Source organism: Echinops telfairi, unplaced genomic scaffold, assembly GCF_000313985.2.
Source record: "Echinops telfairi isolate 266 unplaced genomic scaffold, ASM31398v2 ScPeMD7_4225;HRSCAF=4972, whole genome shotgun sequence".
In the NCBI taxonomy this organism is placed as follows: domain Eukaryota; kingdom Metazoa; phylum Chordata; class Mammalia; order Afrosoricida; family Tenrecidae; genus Echinops; species Echinops telfairi.
Genome location: NW_022108124.1, coordinates 16,552,736 through 16,563,152, shown reverse-complemented (window position 1 = coordinate 16,563,152; position 10,417 = coordinate 16,552,736). Strand labels below are relative to the sequence as shown.

Genomic DNA, 10,417 nt, shown 5'->3' with positions numbered 1-10,417 from the left:
TAGGCTGAGAACCATGGGCGGGCCCTCAAAGTTTGACCCGTCTTTGTTCAGCATGGCCCCCCATCGGCATTTCCGTGTCCCCCAACCCTGGAGGTCTGGGGTGGGATGGGGACTTACCTCACCATTGAGGAAGCAGTAGAGGATGGCCACAAGAAAGCCCTGGGAGTAAAGAGGCAAAAGAGAGGTGGAGGAGACAGACCTGATGGGCTGCCCTGCCGTCCCCTGGTGAAACACACAACAGGTGCTCCAGCAATGCTGGAAACCTGGGGTCCAGGGAGGGGCCCAGGTGGAATTCACTTCAATGCCCGAGCGAAAGGTGGCCTTCCACCAGCAGTTCCTACCTGGAAAGAGCCCACGACGAGCTCGAAGACCAATTTCACGTCGGCCTTAAAGTTGTCGGGGAAGAAGGCAAACATGATGTAGTGGACGCCAAACAGGGGGATCAGCAGGAGCGTGGACTTGGCCAGCCTCCTGGGGGATGGGGAAAAGGGCAGTCCGTGAGTCTGTGTGTCCGCCTGGCTAGGGAAGATTGGGCCTGGTGTAGGGGCAGCTGGGCACGGGGGTCTAGAAGGTGGAGACAAAGACTCAGACGTGTGAGGACAGACTTGGCTCCCTGCCGCCCTTCCTGAACTGGAAGGAAACACGAGAAGAAACCCCCTCCTCCAGTGCTCAAGGGGTGAGGCTAGAGAGCAGAGGCTACTGAAGATACCGAGCAGTGGGGGTTCAGACACTGCAGCAGCTAAAGATAGCCTCAGGCCACAGGAGATCCTCATGCTTCCTTTTCTGGCCTCAGTTTCCCCATCTGTATCACAGGTGTCCATGTACACTCAACATGGTCAGCTGGCAGACACTGCAATCCCCCATGCTCTGAGTGCGATAAAGTACCTCCACCTGTGAGGCTCCGATTTCTGACAGGAGGCCATTGACTTCTGGGAAGGAAGCCTTTCTAGCAGGGGATCTGGCTACATGTGCCCAAGGACACTGGGCAGGGTGACGGGCACCCAGCTGGCTCCAGGGAAGACTCAGGGTCCTGTTGTGTCTACTGACGTCTCCAGGAGTCACCACCTTCTCAGGGATTGCACCCTCCCGCACACAAAGCGCACACCCCTCACCAGCCTGTGTGCTCGGCAGAGTCTGAATCCACTCCAAACGAATTGCCCCTCTCCCACAGAGCAGGGTTCACCCTGACTTGGGCTTTCCACCCACCTGATCTCATAGCTGGTCCAAGGAGTATGGGCCTATTGGTTTCCTGTTGGGAGAAGCCTGGGGTGGGCGCAGGGGTGGCGGTTGTCTCTGCTTCTATCTCTCCTGCCTTGGCAGTCTACCTGGTGAGGCTGTGCCCTGGGCCTGAGGCCCCACAGCCAGCTGGGAACAGGGGAGCTGGCTTTGCTCTCCAGGGCATCCTGATTGTGGATCCCAGCCACCCCAAGATCCCCACTCTCCAGGCTCCGCCTGAGGCTGACAGATGGAGGTTTTCTTTAAAGTGAAAGCTTATGGGGTGGGGTGGGGGTGGAGAGTGGAAGCTGACAGTGCCTCTACGGGGAGGGGGAGCCCCATCTTCTACCCACCCCCCTTCTGCCTGCGGACAGCTGTTCAATTTCCATCTCACCCACACAGCCCTACTGATGACCAACACCCCTACCTTGGATGCAAGCAGCTCTGAGTGGTGTGCGTTGGGGAAACAAGGTCCCCCCAGAGAAAGGAGAGGACGAGAGTGTGTGGGCTCCCTGGTGCTGCCCCTTGGGATACAGCAGGCTCCAACAGGAACGTGAGCTGCAGCTGCTCCCCCAGCAGGAGAGAAATCTGCCACCCGAGGAATGTGAGTCCCAGCCTTGTCAGAGCCGACCCATCACAGCGCTCCAGATAGAATCCCAAATGCAGCAGCCCAAGACATCCTCTCCAAAGAAGTCAGGCCCAGAGAACCTTCTAGAACCTGTCTCATCTGCACAGCATGGTTACCAACCAGTCTCCTGGGTGTGCAAATCCCTCTGCCCCCAACCACCGCCCCGCCTCCAGTCTTCATGTTTCTGCCAGTCTCCCTGCTCGCCTTGTTGCTCTCAGGAATGCCCACTGGTTTCTCTAGCAACCTCCCACCCAACCACAGGGAGCAGCCCCCACTCTGCTACACTGTCACACTGATACCACCCCTCTGCCCTGTGGAGATGGGCAGGCGCTGTCTGTTGAGGAAGAGGGAATGCCTGTCAGCTTCCTCATGGGTAAAATGCGGATTTTTTCACATAGGGCTGCTATGTGGATGAAATGTAGTGAAGATCCATGGAAACAATTTAGCCCACGGCTGGCAGCCAGCCAACTGTGGTGGACATCCTTCTTAGGACTGGGGGATACTTAGTCCTGAGCACCCAGTCAACTACAGACATCCTTCTTAGGACTGGGGGCACTGAGTCCTGAGCACCCAGTCAGCTGTGGATGTCTTTCTTATGGTGGGGCTATACTGAGTCCTAAGCATGGCTGTGTCTGTAAATGCCCCTCCCCCAGGACATTTGTCTACTGTGTGGTCAGTGTCAGGCACATACCAGGCCCTGGGGCCACGGTGGGAATGGGACACAGGTTACCCGCTGTCGTCTGAACCCCTAGATCACCAGTGTGGTGAGTCTAGGAGAAACAGACCTGGGCCTGGGAGGCAGTCTGGTAAGTATAGGGTTTGAGCAAGGACATTTGTGGGTGGGGCGGGCTGATTTGAGGACCTTGGGGCCGGGGTGCTGGGAGAGGTCAAGGCGCTGGGCCCACACTCACGAGTAGGGGCAGCTGTCTTTCTTGCCGACTTCTGGGGGCCGCAGTTTCTGAACCAGGATTCGGATGATGCAAATGAACAAGACGAAGTTCACCTGGTGGGTGGGATGGTGGTCAGGAGGTCGGGAGACAGGCACCCAGCCCCCCTGGGCTGATAATGAGCTGCTTTCTTCCTTAGGTCCCTGCTACCCTCCCATCTCACTTGCCCCTGGACCCTGAGGTTCAGCCCCCTCTCCTAGCCAGCCGGGAGCTCACTTTGGTCTTGGGCAGTAGGAAGCCTGGAGTTGAGTTCTGACCTTAGACACCAATTCTTCTATGACTTAAGGTGACAACTCACTACCACGGACTCATCGTGACCCGTGGGGCAGGGTAGAACTGCCCCTGTAGGCTTCTGAGACTGTCACTCTTCATGGGAGTAGAAAGCCTCCTCTTTATTCCTCGGGGTGGCTGGTGGTTTCTGACCGCTGACCTTGCAGTGAGCAGCCCGGTGCAGAGCCCACCTTGCTACCAGGGCCCTGACTTGAGGAGAGCTGCCTCTGTCCTGTGGGCCTCTGTTTTCCCATCTCTAAGTGAAGGCCTTACCAAGATGGAGGTGAGGATGGGGGCCTTGATAATCCACCACAGGGAGGAGTTGATGGTGTCCCAGCACCTGGGCAGGGATGGTGAGGGAGAAAGAGAGGGGTTGTCCGTAGCCAGGGGGAGCACCAATGGGGAAGGCCCCGGGCCCAGAGTCTGTTGTTACCCAGGGTGCCCTCCAGTTGCAGCCCTCCTCCATGGAACCAATGTTGTGTTGACCCTGCCAAGCCGGAGCTTACCCATAATCCTCAAAGTAGATCCTGACGATGGTCCATACCATGATGAAGGTGCTGGGGACCCCTGTCAGGGTCAGAGGAGAGAGAAAGAGAGGGGAGGACCCAGGAGGCAGGGCCAGGGGGGTGAGAGAGATGGACCAGAAGGGCAATGCCAGAGACAGGGAAGGAGGGAGAGAGAAGAGGCAGGGTTCAGACCGGCACCTGCGGCTACGTAGGTTCTTGGCTCTGTCCACCTAGAGCAGCAGTTCTCAACCTGTGGGTCTCGACGACCCCTTTGGGGGTTGAACGACCCTTTCACAGAGGTCGCCTGATTCCTAATAGTAGCAAAATGACAGTGATGAAGTAGCAATGAAAATAATTTCATGATTGGGAAGGTCACCACAGCATGAGAAACTATTAAAGGGTCACGGCGTTAGGAAGGTTGAGAACCACGGACCTAGAGGGTCGTCTTCCAATTTTGACAAATGCACCTTATCAACAACCAATGGCCCTTTCTGTTCCGGGGTGGTGGTGGGAGGGATGCTGAAGGGGGGCATGAGAGGATGCCCCCAGACCCTGTCTGTGCCCCTAGGTGCCGTCTCCTGGCACTTGGTAGGGCTCAGACATTTGGGAACCTTGATCTACCTTTGGCCAGGAGCCCTATCCGCAAGACCTACAGCCCAGCAGACCATTAAGTCTGTGGGCTGGGCTGGTCCCCTTCCCCAGGTGAGCTTCCCGGGGCCTGCCCACTGTGCCCCCCAGCTTGGCAGCCCTCCCAGGTACCATACCCCAGCCGATGACTATGTACCCCCAGAAGTACTTCCGCTCAGAGAAGAAGGAGACGGCGAGCAGGGTGTGCAGGTAGAGTCCCTCCACCAGCAGCCAGAAGAAGTTGGCCATGACACAATACTGGAACAAAACCACCGCTGCCTTACAGCCCACCTGTAAGGAAGAGGCGCAAGGAAGACGCTGGCTGGGGTCCCGGCCCGTCCTCCCCACACCTCCCTCTGAAGGGCAGCCGATATCATCTCCTGCTTGTTTTGTATTCCTTCCTTTAAAATGCTTCCGTGATGTCCCCATCGTCCCTGATTTTGAGCATCGGATGCTTTGGAGATGTTGGTGATGTTAGTTGTCCATCCATTGTCTTTTTTACCTTCTCCTCTGTGTATCCATCTACCCACGTCCCCATCCAACCATCCACTCACTTACCTAGCCATCTACTTCTCCACCAGACATGCACTACCAACTCACTCACTCACTCACCCATCATATTTTCATCTTCTCGCCTGTGAATCCACCCGCCCACCTACGTCTCCATTCACCTACTTACTCATACACTGGACACCTGCCTGAAACCCACCCACTTAACCACCCATCCATCCTTTCATCCACCCATCCACCTGTCTACCCACTTAGCCACCCATCCATCCTTTGATCCATCTGTCTACCCACCAACCCCTATTCCTATCATCTCTTCAACCGTACTCAGCTTTCCATACACCTACTCATCCGCTTAGCTATGCCCCGGCGTGGCAGCATGGGAGTCTGACAGGAGATAGGGACTGAGAAGCAGACAGTGGAAAGGAAGAGAAGAGAGGTGGGCAGTCATTCTTCCCAGAGCAGAAAAGTAGATGATGATGACAGAGGAGTCAGCAAGGCCCCTGAGTGGGGCAATCTAGGGGCTCTGCTGCCCCCCTTGGCACAAATGGAAGAGCTTCAGGGTCCTCTGTACTCCCTCAGGAACAGCTTTCCAGTTCCCATCAAACCCAGATGCTCTGAGCCAGGCCTTACAGCCACTGCCTCCTCCAGGAAGCTTCCAGCTCCCTCTCATCCCCTACACCCAGAACATGGTTTCTCACCCTGGGCTTTGAGAGCCTCAGAGAGCAGCCTGCTTTCCCCTGATAGGACAGCCCTCCCCAGAGTGCACGTCCGTCTCTCTGGATACAGCCGATTTCATTCTCTCTCTCTCTCTTTTCTTATTCCACCCTCCCCCCATTTGCTTTCCAACAAGAGTAACTCAACTCTCTAACAGGCCAATGATCTGTGCTTTCTCTGCCCTAGAAACGTTTCTGAGACACAAATGAGTCAGGAAGCTGGTCTCCGTGATGATCCTCGAATGAAGGCTGCTCCCGGGCTCTGGGGCTCACATCCCACCCCTCTGATTGGGAGCCCAGACCCTCTGAGGAGCGGTGGGAATAGCCACGGCTGCTTTCCGGGGTTCCCTCTCCCCCCTGTTGAGATCCATTGGAGGTCCGTTCTTGCGGGGAGAAGGTACGGTTGACTCTGGACATTGTGTGCTTCTCTGGGGTCACCGGGGACGGCCAAGGAATCCTTGACCAGAAGGTATGGGCCGGAGCCAGGCCTGGTCTCTGGCCCAAGCTCAGGGTAGGCCCTGGGATCTGTGGACACTCCCTGATGATGAGCTGGTACACACTGAGAGACGGACTCCTTAGCCACAGGGGTGAATTCATTAGACGGTCCCTTGATCTCCCTCCCATAGGAAGGCCCAGACTGGACTGACCGCAGGAGAAGTACAGGAGATGAGGGTGGCATGTGTGTCTGCATGTGAACCTCACCACCCAGAGGGCAATTGGTGTGTGCGCAGCGCTGGAAGTGAGGCATGCTGAACAGAGCCCTAGGCAGAGTTGGGACGTTGGAAGTCTTTGCAAGTGAGCCAGGGAGTTCCCCAAGGCGTTGACAACACAAGTAGGGTGGGGGTGTCTCTGGATTCTCCTTCACCCAGGGGAGAAACCGGCAAGGGCCCAGTAGCATCTCCAGCCACTGGCGAAGGGGTGGGGTTTGAGGAGCTGTCAAGAGGGGGTGGTGGTGGGGGGTGGCCATCCTTGAGGGGGAAAGAAGGGAGAAAGGTGCGCACAGATGAAAGTGGAGGGGAGTAGAGTGGGTGGAAGAGAGGAAACAGAGGGAGAAGGGAGGTGAGGAGATGGAAAGGGAGAGGGAAAGAAGAGGGGAGATTTGGAGGCCGAGGGTAGTGGGTGGGCGTCAGGGGGGGAGGTCCTCACCGAGCCATCAGTGCAGCGGTCCGACTCCCCGCTGTGGAAGAGGGCCAAGTCTTTGATGAAGACGGCGGCCGCCCTCAGGATGAAGGAGGTGAAGAGGTGCATGTGGATGTAGTTCCGCGTGCAGTGCAGCTTCCTGTGAACGGGGTCGGTGTCGGGGACAGAGCTGGGAGGAGGGGCAGCAGGGCCCTTGGACCCCTGACCCTGACCGACACCATTCCGAGTTCTCAGCAGAAGTGGGGTAGTAGGGCAGAATGTAGGTCCCGCCTCAGGGACCCTGTGCCTAGGTGCGGCCCCACTCCCTGGGACCCTCTCCACCCGGGCAGCTCCGTGTGCGCACACAGCTGGTGCAGCAGTCCCTGTGCGCGGCTGGGCTGCGGGTGCTGGCAAGCCCACTGCTGTGGCCAGGGTGTGCGGCTTGGAGGGGTGGGCGACCTTGGAGTGGATGAAGCATGCACAGGTTGGGCCCCGTGCAGAAGGGTGTGGGCGGACCTCCTGGGAGACCTGCCGCCGCGCCCCCCCCGCCCCCATGGGCCTCACCTGAACAAGCTCAAGATAGCCATCGCCACCAGAAGGGCTGCCAGGGACAGGCTATAGCCGATGGTGTAGCCGGTCTTCACAGCGCTGTAGAACGCCGCCTGCTGCTGCTAGAGGGAGGCGGGGCTGAGGGGCTGGGTGGGGGTGGGCTCTCCTAGAAGTGGGGGACGGTATTTGGCAGAGGTGGGGTGCCCCAGGCACCGCCTTGCCCCGCCTTGCCTTGGGTAGATGAAGAGGCTGAGGGGCCTTCTTCAGTGCCCTCAGAGTTACGGACCCCTGTAACTCTCCAGATCCCATGGAACGGGCAGGATGGCTCCCCAGGGTGGGGGCAGAGGGTGGACTTCAACTCCCTCTCCTGGCTCCTTCAGGAGGGATTTTGCCAGGGGAAGGCTCATCTGCTTCATTGCTCGAGCATTTGTTTGCTCTCCAGCCATGGGGTCAGCACCCCTTCGCCGGACAGCTCTGGGCCCAGCAGGCTAATTTCTCAGGCAACCTGAGCTTTGGGTGTGGGGTGTGGGGGGTAAGGCAGACAGGCCTGGGCTGCTAAGCTCTTCACAGTTAGCTCTTTCTGCCCACACTCTCCCCATGGTTACGCATTCACAGCGACAAATCTCTGGGCCAGGCCCCTCGTCAGGTCCCTCTCTCCCACCTTAACCTGGTTAGAGGCTAGTAGTAAAGCCCTCTCGCCCCCTGGGAGTGGGGGTGGGGGCTTTCAGAAGCCTCCTGCCATGCTGCCGTCCCCTTGGAAGAAGCGGAAGCTCTGAGGAGGCTGTTTGGGGGGTTGGAATGGGCAGGGAGGCTGCTAACTGAGGGTGCCCCCCACCCACTGAGCCCCCATCACCATCCCTAAAGGCTGGGCTCACATCCTCAGAGACCCCCTACGCTGAACCTGAGGACCACAGGCTCTGTGCCTGGGTCCTGGCTCTGACCCTGACTGGCCCTGGGGCTGGGGGCCGGAGGGAGTGGGGGCGGCTGTAGCTGAGGCTGGTTCCCTCCCGAGCTGCGTCCCAGGTCCCCCTTGGATGTGATGGGCATGGTGCCATCTGCCTGCCCTGCCACCTCCGGGGCTAGAGCGAGTCTCCCAGGAGGCAGCAGGGTAGCCTAGCCCAGGGATACTGCTTCATCTTCCCGAAAGCCCCTCCCTCCCTCTGTTGCGGGTAGCCTGAGGGTTAGCCCCAGATAGGCTGCCTGGGAGAGGGAGGCATCTTGGAAGGGGCAGCCTCAGGAAGCCTGGCTCCCACAAAGATAGCAATCTCATCCCTTGGGGGTGGGGATGGGTTGCTCCAGGGTGCCGAGGTCTACCTGGTGCAGGCTGAACGCGGCGTTGTCATTGAAGCCACAGGCGCCAAGGTAGGAGTCGGGCTCCAGTTGTGTCCAGCCCCCTTCTGTGCAGTTGCGACTCACGTTGAGGCCTGGGGGAGAATGGGAGAGGTTAAACCTAGTCTCTGGAATAGGTCATGGGGCCTGGCTGTCTAAGCCTGACTCTCACCAGCTCCTGGTGCTGCCAGACAGGCCTTCGGACCATCATAGGGGATTCTGGAGCAGGCAGAAGCCCCCTCCAGGACCACCAGGGAACTCACGGACACAGGAGCCAGAGCCAGAGCATGTCCCTCAGCTCAGCCTTGCCCCTGATAGAGTCCAAACCTGGCCCTCACTGCCATCCAGCTGAAAGGATAGACTAGAACCGCCCCGTGGGGTTTCCAAGGCTGAAAAATCTTTACAGGAGCAGAAAGCCTCATCTTTCTCCCTAGGAGTGGCTAGTGGGTTTGAACTGCTGACCTTAACGTTGAGTCATCTAACACATAACCCACAATGCCAGAGGCAGGGAGGGGAGGGAGAGAGAGAGGCAGGGTTCAGACCGACACCTGCAGGCTACATAGGTTCTTGGCTCTGTCCACCTAGAGCAGCAGTTCTCAACGTGTAGGTCAAGACCCCTTTGGGGGCTGAATGACCCTTTCACAGGGCTCACCTAACACCATCGGAAAGCACATATTTTTTTGATGATCTTAGGAACCGAGACACCGATCCTCTATTGTCTCCACTCACGTGCAGATATGCTGATCTGGTGAGAAAGAAGCTATCTCAACCTTCACACTGACCTTGACTTTTTACGCATACTGTCACAAAATGTAGCAATATAGTTCACTATTGTTATATTAAGACTATTACCCATGCTACACCATGCTTTAAGACAAAATTTCATTTGTCATTAGAAGCAAATATTTCACAATATATAATTACATATTGTTTTTGTGATGAATCACGATGCTCTGTGTTCAATTTGTAACAATGAGAATATATCCTGCATATCAGATATTTACATGATGATTCATAACAATAGTAAAATGACAGTAATGAAGTAGCAATGCAAATAATTTTATGGTTTGGGGGGGTCACCACAACATGAGGACGTATATGAAAGGGTCGCAGTCTTAGGAAGGTTGAGAACCACTGCACTATGCCATCGGGGCACCTTACACCTGATCCTAGGTGCAATATAAACTGGTCATACACCCAGCCTGGGTCCCTAACACAGAAGAACCTCTGACACTTGCCTCTGGCTGCCCCTTGTCACAGACGGAGGCTGGACCGGCCTCAGGCCATGGAGTGCCGGGGTGCTGGATTGGCAGGGGGCTTTCTTTGTGCTGTGGGTAAGATGGTAGCCGCATGGCTGGGCTGGCCCACTCCTCCTTAGTCAGCCTGCCTGGGGCCTTGGGCCTGGGTTACCTCCATACCCAGTAGGGCTCAGAGGTGCTGCAGATGAGCCAACAGTTGGGTGAGGGAAACCCGCCGTTAAGGACACAGCTCTGCTCTCATCAACAGAGAAACAGGCTCCTGGCCACGTGTGCAAGGGGAGCAGGTTGCATGTCCCTGCAGGATCTTGGGGTCAGAAACATGCTCAGACAGAGGCTTCAGGGCAGGTCCTACCCCACAGCTATAGGAAAGGGACAAGTCAGCTAAGGAGGCCCCCCCTCTCCCATCCTGAATGGACGATGGATAAGCCAGCAAAGAATCCTCCCTCCGCCCCAGGACTCGTGAAAGAGGGCCTGGAGTCCAGGAAGGAGCTCTGGTGGCGTGGCAGTTAGGTATTAGGCTGCTAAACAGCAAGGTCAGCCGTTTGAAACCACCAGCCTCTCCGAGGGAGAAAGACAGGGCATTTCCACACCCATGAAGAGTCACAGTCTCGGAAACCCCCAGGGGCTGCCCTATCCTGACCCATAGGGTCTCTATGGGTCCTCACTGACTGGAGGGCAGTGAGTCTGGTGGGGGTTTTTTAAGTCCAGGAACTCTGATGATGTAGTGAGTCACCACACGGAATTC

At 57.1% G+C, this 10,417-nt stretch overlaps 1 protein-coding gene across 1 annotated transcript in view; it reads right to left on the bottom strand.

Annotated features, from left to right (window-relative positions):
* The window catches only part of VIPR1 (vasoactive intestinal peptide receptor 1), a 37,070-nt gene that overhangs the window by 2,137 nt on the left and 24,516 nt on the right, over positions 1–10,417 (bottom strand). Inside the window, exons 6-14 of the mRNA XM_030886933.2 lie at positions 8,399–8,508; positions 7,100–7,206; positions 6,563–6,695; positions 4,331–4,484; positions 3,567–3,627; positions 3,334–3,400; positions 2,755–2,846; positions 342–471; positions 118–159 (exon numbers count right to left, since the gene is read on the bottom strand). Of these exons, the coding sequence (XP_030742793.2) occupies positions 118–159; positions 342–471; positions 2,755–2,846; positions 3,334–3,400; positions 3,567–3,627; positions 4,331–4,484; positions 6,563–6,695; positions 7,100–7,206; positions 8,399–8,508 (896 nt within the window). The remainder of the gene's footprint in view (positions 1–117; positions 160–341; positions 472–2,754; positions 2,847–3,333; positions 3,401–3,566; positions 3,628–4,330; positions 4,485–6,562; positions 6,696–7,099; positions 7,207–8,398; positions 8,509–10,417) is intronic.